The following is a 19,717-nucleotide window of genomic DNA, read 5'->3' as shown; positions in this document are numbered from 1 at the left end:
ACTTTGTATTAAAATGTGTTATAATGCAAATGCTTCATTGAACTCAAAAAGCATTTCAAGAACAATGTACCTTTACAAGCAAAATAAATAAAATAGCACATAGCTTCTTTTCATCTCAAATAATATTGTCTTAAGTTTAGAAAGAAACTAATTTTCAGAATTTCCTACTTCCAACATTAAAAGTCTCAAACTTGTGAGGTTGATCTTAAGTAGCATTGAGTATCTGGACAATTCCGTGAAAAACTAAATTTCAGTAAACAATAAAAATTAATGTCTTTGAAGTCGATCTAATTTCCAGAATCTTTCCTCCCACTTCCTAACCAGTGCTATTGAAAATACTATTGAACATGAGGTCAGCATAGAAACTAGGAAAATGTTAAAGAGAAGGATTTTTCTTTTTGTATCTCTCAAAATTCAGATTCCTTATTGTCATAAAGGAATATAAAGAGAGAAAAATAAGCATGAGCAAAGACTGCCTACTCTTCTAGAAGTCCATGAACCTTTTGAAGATGACCCAGTAAATAACGAATAAAATGCGCAGAAGGGGGTAGGGTGGGGTAGTATCCTACCACATTAGAAATGTTGAATATATTGATTCAACGATTGTGAAAGTTCATTTTAGGAAGAGGGAAGCACAACAGAACTGGAAGAGATGTATAGTACCATTTCTACAACAGCAAACGATTCCTGTACAAGTTAGTGGAGAAGCTCTTTAGAAAGATGGCATGGCATATGTTCTGACAAATCTAAGTGAGCATGCCACACCTCTGACTTTACTGCTGTGGCATTTAGAGGTGTACTCTAAGGTTATTTTTTCATTATTTTTAAAATGTATTTTTAAAACTGAATGCATTATCAAACTCTAAAACTTGACAAAATGTATAAATATGCTCTCTTTTACCTGCAGGGCATGGTTTACAGGCATGCTCAAAGTATAAGTTTGGCAAGAACAACTGAAAAACTGAGTAATATTAAAAGCAACTATACACAAAATAGACTGAAGTGTGGTTTAAGGAACATGGAGAGAGAAGTAAGGAATGTCAGAGGTCATCTCACGTACAAAGAAGTGCCAGCAAAGGATTAGAAAATGTTATTTTTAAGCAGCTCTCAGGTCAATTACCTACCAGGTCCATTTCAGGTTTATTATCCAGCATTAGTGGATGGCTTCTTAGATTCACAAAGAGGCTTAGAAATCTAACAGCAGCTTTAGGAAACAATATCTAAGCTGTATCTCTAGCCTCAAAACAACTAAGTGTCTTTTCCCAGGTTTGCACAAAAGCTGACAGCCCTCAGTTTTCCTGGATTTCAGCCTTCCACATCACTTGGATGTAAAAATAGCCACCCTCTCACACAGGGCCCAACTGACAGAATCCTGCAGCTGACTTTCAGACAACAGAGGAAACACACTGACAATTTCCTCATCCCACTTTTTACTCACAGCATTAGGCAAGTATTTGAAAATCCACTCCCCCCAGGATCAGAACAACAAACAGCTTTCACCCCCCTCCTAATTCCCTTCCTCTTGGTTATACTATTTCTCTTGATCCCTGTTTATTTATTTATTTATTTTTAATCTTTTCACTGATGCTTAATTTTTTTACGCAAGGGGAAGAACTTCAAGAACAGACCCACCTCGGACTACCTTGAATGAAGGTCCTCTGTCTCCTGGAGAAGGAGTACCAGCCTAAACTACAAGCCCAATGCAGGGAAGGATCTGTACCAACTCTGCATTAGAGTTACTTACTGCCTGAGCTCAAATTCCAGACAGAGACAGGTGATCTGATTTGGATCTGACAACAAATAAATTCAACAGATTATCACAACTATTAGTCAAGTTACCTCATCTCCACTTCTACTGAATCAAGTTAAAAATGTTAAGTTAAAAAAACTTTTGTATTGAGGCTTTTTTGTTCTTTTTCCTCCAATCATACTTGCACCAGATTTAAAAAGCAAATTCCTGAATGTTCCATGACCACAAACATCCTATTACTGAACATTTTAATGACCAACACAAGCATTGCATTTAACTGATGTAACTGATGTCAAGCCAAACCTTGGCTAGAACAGAAAATATATATATATATTTATGGGTTAGACACCACCATAATCCTGGTAAATTGTTTACAGCTGGAGAGTCATATCATCTTTCAGTATCATCTTTCTCTGGGTTATGTATTCATGAGAGTCCTTGGTACAAAATGAGTGAAAATACAAGTGGGAACGTTCAGCTCCGCAACAAAAATAGTCTGGGAGGTTCCCTTGTAGGTGTACCATATGCTAGCCTTGAAAGCATCCCTTTAACCGAACTGCTTTCCCTGAAAACAGTCCTTAGCTTTGTATCTGCTGTTCTGTATGGTTTTCATTGTCTCCCACTTCAGCATGATTTATGTCAGAAGGTTTAGAATAAATTAACTGTTCTACAGTGTGTTGCCACCAAGACGATTCTAAAGAAACATGGATTTCTTTGGTTTCTTTCCTTTTTTTTTCCCCTATACATTTATTTTGTTCTTGCTAATAAGATAAAAACCTGTACCAAGATGTGGTTTTGCATCCTAAGTGGGAAAAATAATAAAGAATTATTAAAAAAGAGAGTAAACTCCTGCTATAAGGCAGTGTTGATTATGTTAGACAGTTCTATATATATGCACACATACATAGACACATGTGCATATGCTTAGACTAATATATATATTCCCCTGCAGTTCTGTATTAATTAAGTAGAATACCCTGTAGGAGAAATACCGCACTAACAACTCAAAATAGCACTTTTGTTCAAGTTGCCTTGTACAAGCTTATTTGAGTTCTAATTGTGTGGTGAAATTCTTTTAATGCCTAGGCCTGTTTGAAGGTTAACTTTTGGTCCCATGGAGATAAAGGAAAATGTGCCAACATTTGAGAGATTTGATTACCTGTATAAAATTATGCTTGCTCATTTTTCCTAGGCAAGATACTCTTGGGTAAAGTTATATTAAAGAGAGAATAGAAAGAGTGTACATTCAAAGAAAATATTTTCCAATTATGCTTCTCAAGATGCAGAAAATATTACTTGTGATAGAGGATTATGAATGAGATAATTACTGAGAGCCTAATGTACCTAAAGCTACAACAAAGGAGAGAGAAAAACATTAATAAGTGGTTATTGACTGTTCCTCCTGCTCTTTGTAATAAAAGGCCAGAACAGTACCAAGGACAAACCTCTCCACAATTTTGGTGTGACACATTATACACAAGAATATCTTTCCTGCTTACATGGCCCATCATTATTTCCTACAAATGAACCCATATCAGCTTTTATTTGATATCCAAAAAATTTTATGCCTTTCAAAACAAGCCTAATAAGAAATGTTTCATGTTAAGAGTCAATTGAAAATAATAGAGATTTAGAAATACGTAGGATGCTTCCTCATTTAAATTACTCCATTTCACACATTCCTAATGAGCAAACTGCGCTTCTGAAAGAATCCATTTTAATGTTAGGTAGGTAAGGTGTATAATGATAAAACATGCTGACTTCTAGAAATTAAAATATGTCTCCTTTCCGCTTTTTGATTCTATTATGAAATAAATGATAATTATTTATGAGAAGCACTAGCAAAGAATATTTGAGCTCCCACATGCAGTATTTCATCACAGTGATGATCAATAGGGAAGTTTTAAAAAAAGATTCCGAGTAGTGGCAGCTCTTTTCCTGATGCACAGCAGAATGTGGTACACCATGCAAAATTATCTCGGGTGCATTTTTCTTTTGCTGTTTCAGCTTCCAGTACTGCTGCATCAAGTGTGAAGGTACAGTCACTACAGAAAAGGTTAACAGCATTTCTAAAAGCATGCCAAAGGTCATGAAAATTACAGGGGTCAAACTACATGGGTGGGAAGCTGTGTGAATGCTATGGCATTCTTAAGCTCCTTTGCTTACTTAATTCAGGAAAGAGGAACTTTCACTAATTATTCACTGATTGTTGTGGTTCCCTCCTTTTAGCAGGGATCTTCTTAATATTCTCTTAGAGACACAGACAACCTGTGCATATGCACAACATACGTACACCAGTGCTCATCCCACTGCAATCATCCTTTCGTCCTTGCTTTTTTTTCCAACTCCTCGCCTCCGCCAGACACACTGTAAAGCTTTGCACTCTATGTGGCTTTGCAGTAAGAGCGCGTGAAGACAGACCTAATGCCTGGTGACTTTCCCAACCACATCTGGAATGGATTTGGCCTATTAGATCTGAAACAACACAAACTATCAGAAAGGCTGGAACCTCCCCCAGATATTTCTATCAACTCAAAGCAGTACTGTAGAGCATACAGCTTCACAAAGCAGAAATTCAAGCTCCATAACATAATGTATCAAAGAGCATAAAAAGGATAAGAGACTTAGAAAGTAAGTGGCTGATAAAAGAATAAATTAAAGTTTAACTATTACTGGATTTTTGGTTTTCCAAACAATTCTCAAACCAACGATCTGGAGAGATTTCTTTTGAGAGGGTCACATGGGGACAATGAAACACATGAGTTTCAGAAGACTGTATCAAGGTTATAACAGTGGAATGGTTACCAAGAAAATAGACTCCTGAGGTTGGTTACTTGGTCCCACACCACCCTAGATCCTCCTGCAATATGGAGCTTTGCAGAGCCCCTGTTTGTATTCATCCAAATACAAAGGGACATCTCTCACACAGACACTACCTTGGAAAAAGTCTTTCAAAAAAATAAAGCCACATTTGCTTGCTTTAAAGTAGAAAAAGTATCTCTTCTGCTTTCTAATCTTTCTGCAATTTGCAGAATTTACGAATGTATTCCTGTCTGTGCATAGGAGATGCTGGAGTAAATACTGACTCACCTGTATTATTATTTTTCCACTTTACAATATGAAATGCATAAAATTCAGTAACACATTCAAAAGCACTGCAATGAACCTTAGAGTGGATCTCCAGCCTGACTAAAGTTTTCCTTTACTATCAGTCAGAATTTGTCCCATAGAGAATCGTCTATTAAACTGTTTGTACATGCATTTGATTTAGATTGAAACATTTATTCACAAAAAGTTTTCTTAAAATTCCCAATCTTCATTTATACATATGTATTGGTTAATTCCTAGCATTCCCTTGCTTATCGGTAACTTAGCGGTACTTATGGGTGGTCTTCCAGAGAGGCAGGATTTAGTTCGATTACAAAATGATTACTTAATCAGATGATTGGCTTTATTTTCTTCTACATAGAAAGAGCAGCCTAATTCTACCTAACACTTTTGAGTTTTAGTCTTTCTTTATTTTTAAGACAAGATAATTCCACAGTGCTGGTGAACTTTATGTACAATATATAGTAGCAAATATCACATTTGATTTTTTAACAAATTGCATACTACGCCTCTCTTACAGACCTTGCCAAGCAATCACATGGTTTCTCATCTTTCCCAATATTATTTGCTCTGTATGCTCTGCAATACTGGTACTGGCTGGTAGCAGACAGCAGCATCTCAGGAAGTTGCAGAAGACCAGAAAGCTCTTCCCACATCAGTGCCTTGGGCTTGAGGCACAACTGCAGAGGCATTCAAAATCGCCTCTCTGCCCACACCTCTCTTCCAGTATTTCCTCCTCAGTCACAGGCTGAATATCCTATTCACACAGTGACAGCTTTCAGGCAGGAATTGGCTCCTACCCAACAGAGTGGTGCAAAATTTTAGCTAAGGCTTCTTAATACAAGTGGCAGCATTAACAGCTTTCACAGTGCACATTACAGTGAACCGCTCCTCATTTGCTGTAGTTCACTTTATAAAAATGCCCCTTTGAGTTCTTTGAGGGCATGTACAATGTTTTAAAAATTCACTCGAGAACCAAGTCCACACTGAGATTCTCTAAAAAAAGGGCATGGCTTAAATTTAAATTCTTTGTATATATATATTTTTTCCTGACAGGTAAAATCCTGGTATATACTTTATATGTTTTTGATTTAAATTGTTGTTCATTTGTATGAAAACTCAATAAGTAAAAATCCTTGTATATTTAGATCAGCACCTGCTCTCAGTATATCAAGTATTCTAGCAAATATGGGGGATTATCCAGCAAAATAATCAAGACCCATTAATTAGCAGAAATAAACTAATAATTTGAAACATTATGTTTGCATTAAGTCTTGTTTCAGATGATTTTGCATGAAGGAAGAAGCACAAACATTTTGCCTCTGGACATCATATCTTCTTGTCTGTATGACAAGACAACAATAGGAATTGCAGTGTGCCAGTGGTCTACTTCAACGGTTTTAAATTGCATAATAATTAGAGAACAGGTTGACTACAAAACGGATGCTTTAAAGGAAATAAACAGTGAACAGCAAATATGTTGGTAATTATATTTAGAAAATTTATGTTGTAAAAATGTGGTAGATTTTCATTAAATTATTTGAGTTGAGTAGTATCAGATTATAGGCCTTTTGCATCATACTTTAACATACAGGATCACATTGCATGATCATGTTGTAGAGCATCTCAAATTATTCAAAAAATGAGTTTTCATTCAGCTTTCTGATTTCTTAGGTTCTGAGTATAACATCTCATGGTTGTTAATGATGCCTGTAGCTTGAAGACCTTAGAAAACAATGTGACAAAAGAGCTATGGTTTGGTTCAATTCCCTTTACTCACTTCCCAGAAAGCCTTCCTAATCTGCTGTGCTCTTCACGTCCGGATGCCCACCACCAGTTCTGCACTCACTAAAATTTACCTTTCCTTACTTGGTAACAATACCCCTATTCTATGTAAGTCATTCTCTCAATAAGGGAGAAGAAAATTACATAAGGTGGTTTCCGGATTTAAACCGGCAGATGAGTTGGGCACTCTGAACAGCTAAGACATCTCTTTTGCTGGTTCTACCTACAACCCGGCTCCTTGCCTCCAGTGATTGTCTCCGAGTCAGGCTTTTATTTCGCTACATTCCTTCTCATTGAGGCGATCTCAGGGCAATGCACAGCACATCAAGTTGAAACACAAACCCTCGGCTTTGCTTCTATTCACCAGGGGCTGGGTGCATAACAGTTATTGAGCTCAGACCCTGAAACAAGAAAAGGGATTTCTTATGTTGCTCCTAATGATTCTTCCGGTTAATTCAGGAGAGGCAGAGTCTGCAGGGAGAGCTACACTTACTTTTCCTTAGCTGCTGGCATGACTGCTGTAAAATAAAGGCTTTGAAAGAAATTATGGAAGTGGAATCTTTACACTAATAGAGAGTCCTCAGGAGAAGGGAAAGTTTTACACTACTCTATATCGCTACAGGTGCTCCTCAGGGATCGCCAAAAGGCTATTCAGATACATACATATTTGCTTGTATTTCTTTAGGAAAATGGTCTACATTTATTTTCTATGCCACATGCCACACATTGCTTTTAATCAACAGTTACCTTTAAGGACTGCCTGAAATGTGTATTGCAGCAATTACTATTTTTTTTTCTTTCTGTAATGAAGCTTAGTACTTCACATCCAGATTAAGCTACAGAGCATCAGCATCCCCAGCTTTGTCCAAAAAATCCACCACAGACAAAGAAAAGCCCCTAAGTTGGGAAGTCCTTGGTAGTCTGCACATGTGCTATTCCATCCTTTCTCTTCTCTCCCTTTACTACAGCAATCAAAAACTGTTAAAACAGAATTTTCAATAAACAAAATTTATGCAAACTCTTTCCTGGTATTGTCACATACAACTATTTTTTCTTGTGATTACTGTGAATGTACATTTATTACATACAAAATATGTATACATGTCCACCAGCTAAAAGATGAACACCTCTCGTGTAATTCAGCTCATGAGGTGTACCCACTGCAGCTCCAGAGATCTGTCTGGAAGCCTACAGACACTAAAGGAGTTAGTCCCAAAGCATTTCTCACTTTAATGCAAAATTATTTTTAAGGTTTTCATAACAAGAAGCATAGACGTATTGAGGAATAACATATTGGGATCTGATAATAATAAACACATCCATTCACTTTACTGGTCAAAAGGCTATGTGTCCTGTCAGTTTGGGGAAGTCACTATTATCTGATAGCTTTTCAGTTCATACAGGAAATATGTTTGTCAAGTTCAGAAAGGACGAACTTTTAGCAAAAAACCACCATCACAATTGGCACTAATTGGTAGTTAAATTGACAACTGGAACTGAAGCATCCTGACAGCACCAGAGGTGGGCCCTACAGGTAGAAATTGAAAACCATTTTAAAAAACAATGTTGGAAAGCCCAAACAATCATAGGACATCTGCAGAATATCATGTGGAAGGCTCTACTTAATTTTTTATACTGTCACATCAGCATTTTGCATGTATACTTGGAAAACATTTCAATTCATTAAGAGAAAGATAAAACATTTAGATCAATATATTGAGCAAAAGTACACAAGGTTCTAATTCTTCAAAAGCAAAAACAATTTTTAATGCTACCTGTTTTTGTCGGAACATTAGAAATTTTTGCAGCATTAGAAAAATATGACAAGGAAACCCAAGTGTTAATAATGTTAAAGAAACATTAGGAGATCCAAATGCCTAAGCAGACATTGTAATTACATCCACTATATATAAATCCTCTCTCTTTTTTCTCTCTCTCTCTCTCTCTCTTTTTTTTTTTTTTTTTTTTTTTTAAGAAAAAGCTCAAAGTTATTCTATACTTATTGACTATGAAGTCTAAAATTCAAGACGCAAATCACAGAGGCATTCCCATTTTAGTAAAGAAAAAAAGAAAATACAAATGGCTCAGAAGGTGCCTGGTGTTTTGCAGACTGACCCTTTATTCTGCAGGATTCATAAGCAAGCTGGCGTTGTCAGCCATTCTTTAAAGTATTTTCCATTTTAGTGGCTCATAGTGGTATTTCCCACTTTCTTACACTACTGCTCTAATAGCATAAAGTAGAAATATAGGAGGCATCTGATGAAATACCTCTTTGAAGTTATTACCAGTCCAGCTGTATTAGCTGACAAGCAAGTGTTCTAAGTTGTAACTCAGATTGTGTTTATATCTTGCCCTAAGATTGGAGATGGAGGAGCATGAAAGCATTCAACCTTAGTCGGTGATACTCCCAGAAACATACTGAAATGAGATTTGAGATTCACGCTGTTCATCCTTGTTTAAATGTATTATATTTTAAGAAGATACTTCTTGGAGCCTGTCCCTAGTTAAAAAGAAACTAATGGAATTTGTGCAGACTCAGGAATATTTGTTTCGAAAACACTACTTTCATCAGGCTTACATAAAATGTTGTATACTATATTTATTGGCTTTGCAGTAATATTTAATTAAGAAGAGCTTTTCTCAAAGCTACTTATACTCCTGCTGACTAAGCTGATTTAGCCCATGTAAACAGGAGTGTTCTATGAAGTATACAGCCATCCCATCTCCTTCAGAAGCACAAAAGAGGCACAGGGAATTAGTGTTTTCCATAAAGAATACAGTGGAAAAATAAATGATACATTTCAGCTTCTGGGATTTTATTAACTGTAAGTAGGAAAATTAGTATGTAATTATGGTTACAAAACAACAAAAATCTAGGGCTCAGAAAGCAATGTTGACTTTGCAACAATTTAGATATTGAATACTTTATGGCATACATTTAAATCATAGCCAGAAAATATACAAGCATATATTAGAACAGAAGGAAAAGTGGAGGATCTGAGTGTGGAAACTTTGCATTAACACTGCATTAACATAAGACCATATAATACCCTATGAAGCCTACGCTAGGACTTTACTACACCTATATTTCACCATGATTTCTTCCATTCAGGGAAGCAGCACGTAATTCATGCCTAAAGTAATGAGATCCTTAGGTATATACATTTCTGTTTTGTATCACTGAGCACTACAGTATTTTCAGGCAGACAAGCTCACTGCAGGAATAAAAAAGCAAAACATATGGATAGAATTTGTTTAATTAAAACCTTGTTTGCTTTGCATATATGTATCCCTTGGACTTCAACACAACTATTTAATTTTTTTTTTAAAGTAAGATTCTACCATTTCCTTGTTAAGAGATATAATGTATGTTGGCAATGAAATCAAAGATTGCATAAAACATGTATAATGTAGAACATACAGCTTGAAGCTATTTATAAGTGCTCTCTGCATTTCCAGGTTTGGTTTTTACAGTAGCGCAGCCTGAAGCACGTAACTGTAAAAACATCATGCCTCTCCACTGCTCCTCCTACAGGAAAATTATTTCTCCTCTAAAGGCCTGAACCTAAGTGCCATATATCAAGGGAAAAATCTTCATTGCTCTGAATAGCAAGAGTTGCCTAGCTCCCTGATTCTACAAGCCATACAGAAATCTCCATTTAACGGAATGAAAAGACACATATCACGCATGTCAGAAGGAAAGAAGACAAGCTCCCTGGTCACAGATTAAAAACCACATGAGACTCCACCACAGGAAAGAGCTGACCTGGACACATTCTGTCTGAGTCTCACTAACTCGGTGGGGTTTGTTTCCATCCCTGTCCAGGGATTTCAGAGCAACTTCCCAAGAGCTAGCACAGCCCTACTGCCGACCACAAGCCACAGATGCGACTTAGAGGCTCTGCATGTGACAGAGCTGCAGGTCTTCTCTGGTCATTTTATGAATCTCATCACAGGTGACATGTAAAATATACAAAAATATTACTTTGAGACTGGAAATAGGTAAATTAAAAAAGTCTGGGGAAGGTCTGGGAGAAACTGGGGAGTACTCCAGGAGCAGTGATACCATAGAAACAGCACCGATCTGACTGACGAGTTCTTCTGTGGCTGGACTCAATTGCTGGTTCATTTAGTGTTAAGTCAGGGAATATGAGACAAGGACTTTTGTCACCTTCATCCTCTTTTATGTTCTCTCTTTGCATTGTACTTACAAATGACAGCCATTAATTCGTTAACTATTCAAGGTTTTTGCTTGAAAATGTCTATGAAATTGTGTCCTATCCCATTTAAAACACACAAAAAAGAAAGAAACAAACAAACAAGCAGCAATCAAAAAAACAAAAACCACATGTACCAAAAAACAGGTGCTAAAATGGCATACTCAAAACCTAGTTTCTTAATGCTTCTTAACTATATTACCTATTTCATTGAGTATTCAGTGGCTGTCTCCAGTGAAAGAACAGTGGCATTTGCTACACCACAGATTTCATAGCACATCTGCCATGGTGCTGTAAATGCATGGAGAGGAGACTGAGAAAATGCAGCCGTGTATATCAAGAAAAAGTTCTATCTAACTAATCAAGTCCACAGGGACAGCATGCAGTGTCACAAGACATATCACTCTACAGCTGAATGAGGTTGTCAGCCACTGGGAGGTCTGCAAACTGCTGACAGCAGTATGCAGTATATGGAGTCTTCTAAAGTAGATCTGGAAAAGTAGCTTTGGAAAGCATGTACCTGTTTCTGAGGATGAAGCAAGGAAAGAAAGAGAAGTACAAAAGTATTTGTAAATCTACCTTTCTACATTGTATTGCTGCAAACAAAATCAAACTCATTCCAAGTACATCACATAGACAGGAAAAAGGTTACTTTGTAGGTTTCTCAAAATGCATACACAGAGTTTTTTCTGTACAGATAAAAACACTATGGAATTTATGATACCATGTGCCAAATTACAATGCAATGTACAGACAGAAAAGGGAAACAAGATACTTCCTATATTCTGAAATCACTCAGGATATAAGTATTCATATATATATTATTTTTTTAAACAGATGTGTGAACTCCAGTAGAGCTGCTTATTTTAAGTTTGAACTTGGTCCTACTCAATCTAATGGTGAAAAGTGACATAAAATACATCTTGTTAAAACCTGTTGTAAGAAGTTCAAGAACAAAAGCAAAACTTAATTGTCACTGCAGAAAACTACAATGCTTTATGAAAGAATTCACATTAAAACTCCTATTTGTCTCATCCCTGATTACTTCATTTATTACAGCAAATACAATGAGAACACATTTATTAATGTATTTTCATGCAGAACAGTGATCAGTATGTGCCTCTGAAGACTTTGCAGTTGTACTGCAACACTTAAAATTCTGAAGAAGTGTCTTTATGCCTAGAAGCTGTTTCTCCTGCAAAAACCTAGCAGCCTAATAAAAGATATTACCTCTCTCTGTAAATTCAGTCTTACTAAACTTTCTCAGTATTTCAGAAACTTTAATATGAGATATTTTTAACTAACAGAATGAATGCACGGACTCTATATTCAGGCTTCTATTTAAAAATTGATTTGTGCTGTGTTTGTATTTAATTAATATCAATTTTCAGTTTTATTTTGCTGATGTATGTTTCCATTCCATTAGAATTGCATGCTTCTAGTCACTGCCTTTCCACTCACTGACTTGAAAAACATTATTTAAGTATCAATATTACCCTTAGCAGTTCTTTAGGGATGAGAAGTGTGCTGTAAAGTTGTACTTGAAAACAGCCATTAAATTCTGCTTGTGTGCATATTATTTCTGTTAGTGCAGAAACTTATTTTTCTATTTTCTAATTACCTGTTCATACAAATTACGTAGGACCATGAAAAGTATCATCTACACTCTATAATAGTGTATAAGGAAACAAAATGTGCAACCAAAATCTACATAATTAGATTTGCTTCAAGAATGTTCCCTTTGAAGCACTGAACTGTCAAAGAATATATTTGTTTGGAGATTAAACTAGTTCTTCAAACATGTAAAAGGAACTTACAGGCAGCACTGTCTCTAAAATGGAACAGAACCACATCTATGCCCAGAAAATACAGTTTATCAGGTAGCATACATGTTTGGTAGCATTCTCTCCATAATATGCTATAGTGAATTATTGTAGAGAGGTTTAATATTTTATGGAGTGGGCTGCATTCAAAGTCTGGTGAAATAAATAAACAAATAAATAAGTAAAGGTAGGTCATACGGCAAAAACATACTTGCTAAAGAAAGGCAGAGAATAAAGGAGATACCCCAGCTGTGCAAAATCCTTTGGCAGGGGACAAAATGGACAGGTTGGAGGAAGAATGTAAGTAGAAAAGAGATGAGGAGGAACTAGGTAAGTGAGATTCTACTGAGTTTTGAAAAGAAGGTTGTTTTTCAATTACAATGGATAAGAAACCATGAGGGTGACAGAGGACAAACCATAGCCGAGCTTCATGGAAAATGAGAGCACTTTGCTCGTGACATTCTGTACACCTTGAAGTTTTGGGAAGAAGGATTGCCATGAACTATGATTGAGGGAGTTGCTACTTTAAAGTCAGGAAGGACTAAGAGCATGTCGGCAAGATGTGGAGTACTTCTGTAGCCATTGATTACAGAAGAGTTTGAAAGTGCCTGTAGTACTCAAACCTTAGGGAAAGAATTCAGAAATATGGATGATTTTTTATATATATATATTTTTTGTGTGTGTGTGGTGTGTTTTTTTTTTGAAAAGAGAGTGATAAACACAGACAAGAATTACAAGAATATTTTAAGCCACTTTCAGGAATAAGCCACGGATTTCTTCCTGTGGGAGCAAATTTCACTTTTTGCTCTTTTCCATCTATATCATGTGGTGTTTTAATTATGCAGCAGTCTCAACAAATAGATTGTCACAGCATTTTAGAGTAGCTAATTCTATTCTAAATGCCAGCAGAAGATGGGATAATGTCTTTATTGGTTTGGCTTTGTTTAACCCACCCGCTTCTGTTCACTAATGACAAAAAATTCAAGATATTATATCAATTAAAACAAACAAACAAACAAAAAAACATATTGTAGAAATCTTAAGACTCAGATGCACGCTTAAAATCAAACTATTACAAAGCACAAACTAAGGTATCTCCCCAACTACTTAAAAGCAATTGAAAATCATTTTAAAAGCTTATGTAAATAGGTAATAACACACTCTGAAAATAACAGGTTGGAGAAAATAGTTTAAGAAAATATTTTAACGTCTGAAATAAGCATATCGCTGTCCCTCTGAAATTGAGATTTTTCTGACCTAAGAAAAATGAATGAGAACAGATCAACAATAACTGATCTGAATTTAAATTAACATAGCTCTTGAAAGCTACTGGATTTAAAGTTTATTATGCTTTCTGACCCTAAGTTTAGGCTACAAAGTGAATATAGTAGGGAAAAATTAGAAATATGCTTTACCTATAATTTCTTTGATAATAGGTATAGTGGTTGATACTCATGATACATGATCCTATATGCTGGTCATTTACCCAGAGAATTTCCAAAATTATCACAAGGTTAATTGACATCCATTAATTTGGTTTGCATCCATCAGTTTGGTACACAATTTTAGTGGCCAAAAAAATACATCAATTTGCCCATTTTTTTTTAAAAGGAACTGAAATTTAGAGATAAACATGCACAGTATTTAGAATTTCTCACTGTGGGCCAGATGTATTGAGGATTGGATAATTCTTTCCTAAGAGTAATTCTAAGATAATTCATTCCTTGTGAATGCAGATGGCACATGATCTCTTTTTAGAGAAAATGCAAGTCTGATTCACTGACTGGGGGTAACACACAAAGCTACGAAAAAGCTAATGCATGGCAAGAATTAGAGGTTTAAGGCAACAGTCAAACTAGAACACAAGGAAAAACATGGTAATTTTCCTTCTGATCTTTTCATCTTCCTAACTTTGAAACTAAACTAAAAAAACTGTCACAATGATGTTATTTCATATGCGTGTATATCAGAATTTCCCTATAAACTAGCACCTTGTGCTTTGCCATATATACCGCTTTTTGCTTTATGATTTTTTTTTTCTGTTATTGTTTTTACAAAATCCTCAAAGCACAACTGCATTCTGTGTAATCAGACTGGAGACAGAAAATGACCTATAAGAGTAACAACCTTTTTGAATGAACAAAGAGGAACATATTTTGAATTCAAAGTAACATATTACTAAAAGTTGCTTTAGTGAAGAGTCTGCACCTGACAGAGATGCAGAGTGATGACTAATGATGTAAAAGAAAGGATGTGTATATGCTCATGCATTTTTGTCATAAAAATGAAATATGTATAATTTTATGGCAAATAGTGGGCTAACTAACCAGAAAAACATATCCTTAAATGGAAGTATATTTAAAGCACGAATTTATGTATATTAGAGAAGAATTTCAGAATGACAGAGCATCTCAAATTTAAATTTCTTAGCAGAGTTCAAATGACTGAAGACCTTCACAAGCTATACATTTATATATTCAGAGAAATAATAAAAAAAAAAGAACGTTGCCTTACCCGGCCAACTAGTATTGGTTCAGGTCCAGAAAATTCTTCTAATACAAACATTTGATTCCAAACCCAGCCTCTCTTGGAGCGGTTCAAAACCCTTTGTTCTTCAGTTAGCCTTTTTAGTCCTGTACTGGATCCACTTGGTAGTACTTGAGATTGATTCATTGGAGCCATAAAAATGGAAGGAAGTACAGTAATCCATAATATTATTAATGGAGTCCATGTATCCATAAGCATTTCCGTTAGTCTTTCTGGCATTGTACCACAAGCTACGCAAATCACCACAGAAATGAAATTATTATTTTGCTTTCCTCCAGACTGCAGCAATCCAATTCATCATGCAGTACAGAACATTTACTTACAGCTCCTCCATGTGTTTACAGCACAGTCAACGTAAAAATAGCTTAGATTATAAAAACATGATCCATTGAGTTTTCCAGTCATTAAAGATTCCTGGTGGGGGGAGAAAAAAAAGGTCATATCAGTGACTAAAGAGCTTAGGAAAGTGTTCCAAAAGATCTCATTTACTTTTACATCATAAACAAGCCACGTTAGGTTTTGAATTTGTAGTATGTAATACTAGTGTATATTAAATAGTTTAAAACAAACAAACAAACTTAAGCAGTTTTGAAAATTCCTTCATTGCCTGCAATAGTGAGGGAAGACCCAGATGAGTGTTCACACACACTCAGGAACACATTTGACTTGCAGTTTGTCTTGGAGCCTGAAGATGTTCTGGCCCTATTATTAGCCTATACTTTAAATGCGGTCATAAACGCTTAGCACTTAAAATAACAAGAAGTCAAATAAAATAATGATCTTCCATATAGACTTATCTTCTTTTCCTTCACCAGAGAAAAAGATCTGCTTCTGCTAAGCGTATAAAGCTCCAGTGGTACGTTCTCATATCAGTAATCATCAAGCTGCAACAGCACAGAGCTCAGCAAAACCTTCACAACCCAATAGAGGAACAAGGCTGGTAAGTCCACTGCGAAATCCACGATTCCCAAAACGGAACACTACCAAAACCCAGGCAAGCTCATTTATGCACGTCTGCCCTACAGGACTCTCGGTGTCTCTCTCTCTCACTTTCAGAGAAAACACGCAGTCAGATTTGATTCCAAAGACATTTTCCTTGGTAGACATTTGGGAGCATTTTGTCTGTCTTTCTCCACCCACCCTTCTGTGTATTAGAAGGCCACATCAGGTCTCACCTCAGAGTAAATGTTCCCTAAAACGGACAAGTAAGTTAACATAGCTGGGCTAGCTACTGCCACAGTGATTGGCAAAACCTGAAACGCAGCCATAGATCACTTAGCAAGATAAATGCAGCACAGCTCAGGGAGAAGGGCTACATTACCGCTACTCTAATGAGGCTAGAGTTTTGTAAAAAGATTCCTGATACATTTTCATTGACTGATTCATATCCAAGCAATCTCAAGAGAAACCACTGTATACTAGGAAGGCAGAACTGCATACTCACAAACTTACACCATACCTGAGGCTGTTTTTTTTCCCTTTAAAATGAGCTTCTAGTGTTGCTGGACTACAGAAATCTTGTAGGGGCTGTTTATTGGGGGCTGGGTTGTGTTTTTTATTTTTTGGATTCAGACACACTCATGGAGGAACACATTTGAAGATGTGAATAATGCCAATACATGTTAGCTGTTATTTTAAAAGCAAACAATGTAAAAAGTCATTTTTTTTTTTAAACTTCAGTAATTGCCAAAGCAACTGTGAAATGTATTGCATGAAAATCTGAAACTGTGAGAAACTTGTCTTCTTAAAAGGGGAGAAGAGCTGTTATCAAACTAAAACTCAATATCTCAAATACCATGGAAGAATGGTGAGCTAATAGCGCAGTGCTTTGACAATGCATCAAGAATGAGGTGAATACCCATTACGGAAGTAACTGTGTAGCTTAGAAACATCATTTAGGCCTCATTGCCAACTGAGATGGAAAGAAAAGAAATCAGAGAATACAATGTGCTTTCGCAATGAATTTTTTTGGAAAAAATGTGAGAAGGAAGAGAGGTCTTCAATATTTCCACCTTCTCTAAGTTCCAGAGAAGAGAAAAGGACATGGAGCAAACACTCAAACAGCTCAGTGGAAGGGTCTGCCAAATCACTTCTTAAAGCACTTTTGGTCTCAGGAATTAAAGGGAGGCTATTGATGCCACTGTCTGGCACGTGTTGAAAGGCCAGATTTCCTGGAGCACGTTTGGCTGTATAAGGTAGTAGAAGAGAGAATCAGCCAAACTTGAAACAACATTACACAGTTCATTTGTATGGGATCCTTGTGGCATGAGTGGACTTGTACGCATGTGCATTGAGACAGGTTTTTCTCTCTTTCTTTCAGTGGAGCAAGAATTGAAACACAGGAGAAATAGGACCACTGTAAAACAGAGTAATAGCCATCATTTTCAACCAGTACTGAGGATTAAACTCAAAACTGGGACAATAAACTGAAAGCACAATTGAAAAGTCTTTTTCCATCACTGAGGAGCTCTGAGGAGCTTCAGTGTTTATATCCAAAGTGATGTTTGACCCAGAAATGGAGGCCCACCAGAAACCATCTACTATGCTATACCTTTGTCCCTGAAAGCTTTAAAATGAAAAAGTAGGTCATGACTGATTTTCTTACTCTTCCAGTTCAAATTACTATAGTGGTTTTTTTTTTTTGTTGTTGTTTTTTTTTTTTTTTTTTTTTTTCCTACTCACAAGACCAAGTAATAATAAAGTAAAGCACCTCTTTCATATTCAAAAGGCTTTTTGAAAACAATTCCTAATTAATCTGCACAGGCTGTCTTTTTCTAAAAGAGATTAAATAAATGAGATAAAATACTATGATGCTCATAGAAACATTTTTGTTTGAAGTAAGAACAGGATATTTGTTTTTCAAGCTGCCACTCTGAATCTTTGGCAAGCATTAAGTTCACTTCAGTGCATCACTCCTCATTTCCACCCCCTGACTTGCTGCCTGTTACTCTTCACTTATCCCAGCAAATTTCAGTCCTATCCCCCAGCACTAATGCATCAAGGCTTTCTGTGACTGGACTGTCCTCATGGTAGTTCCCTATTCAGCAATACTTTAATGCAATCGAATCAAAAGCACACCAAAAATATTAATAATGCACACACAATGTCATTAGACCTAACTGAATGAAATAGCCCAGGGAAGGGTACCATTAGGCAAGCACAGTGAACGTGAAACTGTAAGAGATTCTCATGCGCCAGCTTTCCTGTAGGCACGTGCTAGGCAGTGCAGTGTAAAAAAAAATAAATTAATAATAATCATTTTCACGTATCCATGTACATAATCCTCCTTTAACAGTAGATCTTGGTAAGTATCTCCACAGCTGAACCTAGACTGTTGGAGCTTTCTGAGAAACAAACTCTCATTAGACTGCTCTGTCAGTGAACAGTGGCATTTACTTTGTGCAATGCATGGAGATTTTACTGTCCCCAAATCTCTTGTCCAAATTTGGAAATAAATTTCCTTCTCCATTCCTGGGTGCAGAACACCATGTAGATAGTTGGGAACCAATTGAAGGCATCATTAAATGCTTGTCCCTGCAATTTTCATAGTCTAATAGGAAAATCAAGAAGTGCTGAGTTACAATCAGGTATAATCTTCTGGTTTAGGTGTGTAGGAGTACATGATAAGGCTCCTGAAACAGGCTACTGTAACAGTACTAAACAGCCACATGCAAAGGGAGCTTTTGGAGCCAGGAAAAATTGGCAGAAATATTCTCCCTTTTCATGTTACATCAGGGTCTAAAGGAGTGATGAGCACGGACTGATGGTGAAGTTACTCCGAGAAGCCAAAACTACTTTGTGCTAAGTGACTGGGAGAGTACCAGCACATGGCCCTTGAAAGAGCATTTTTCCAGCTTCATAAAATTGCATTGCTTTTGATAAAAACATAATGGCTGTGGGCTGTTTTCATTAACAAAACCTCACCGTTCTCTAAGTGATTTCCCAATATAGCACATGATATATGCAACTACAGATACAACTCTAATTCAGAAAACCTGTTTACAAAACAGCCTGAGTTGGTCATGTGCCCCTGAGAGGGGAAAGTGCTATTTAAAATATAAAGAATATAACAAATAGATGAAAGGAAGTGTCACACTATGCCAGATAGCAGAGGTTCAGAAAACTGTCTTATGTTTCAAACATGTAAGACTATTTGTAAATTTGGTTATCCACACATAATTTACAGAGAAATAGGGATAAAGCTGAGGAGTTTGTTTTCCACTTGTTCTACGTGCTGATAAACTTTAAGAAAAATATTATTCTATTACTATTACAAGATAATTCATTTTGACAAGTCAGAATCCAGTATGACAGAAGTCATAGTTGATATTCTAACTGATGATGCTTCTCATTTTGTGTAACGTGTTTTGGAAGCTTTGTGGTTCCTAGCATATCTGAAATAATTTCATTGCAGTTATTTTAGAGTCAGCTTGTAGCTTTAAAAGGTAGCCACTGGAATGCAGTAAATTTGTTAAAAAAAGATTACA

The 19,717-nt window shown here is 36.3% G+C and overlaps 1 protein-coding gene across 2 annotated transcripts in view; it reads right to left on the bottom strand.

Moving 5' to 3' along the window:
* The window catches only part of CDH8 (cadherin 8), a 147,654-nt gene that overhangs the window by 116,813 nt on the left and 11,124 nt on the right, over positions 1 to 19,717 (bottom strand). For both annotated transcript variants that reach the window (XM_032195343.1, XM_032195342.1), the window contains exons 2-3: positions 15,554 to 15,644; positions 15,198 to 15,460 (exon numbers count right to left, since the gene is read on the bottom strand). In XM_032195343.1, the coding sequence (XP_032051234.1) occupies positions 15,198 to 15,460; positions 15,554 to 15,635 (345 nt within the window). In that variant the 5' untranslated portion in view covers positions 15,636 to 15,644. The remainder of the gene's footprint in view (positions 1 to 15,197; positions 15,461 to 15,553; positions 15,645 to 19,717) is intronic.

Source organism: Aythya fuligula, chromosome 12, assembly GCF_009819795.1.
Source record: "Aythya fuligula isolate bAytFul2 chromosome 12, bAytFul2.pri, whole genome shotgun sequence".
Taxonomy (NCBI): Eukaryota; Metazoa; Chordata; class Aves; order Anseriformes; family Anatidae; genus Aythya; species Aythya fuligula.
This window is presented reverse-complemented; position numbering and strand designations above follow the sequence as displayed.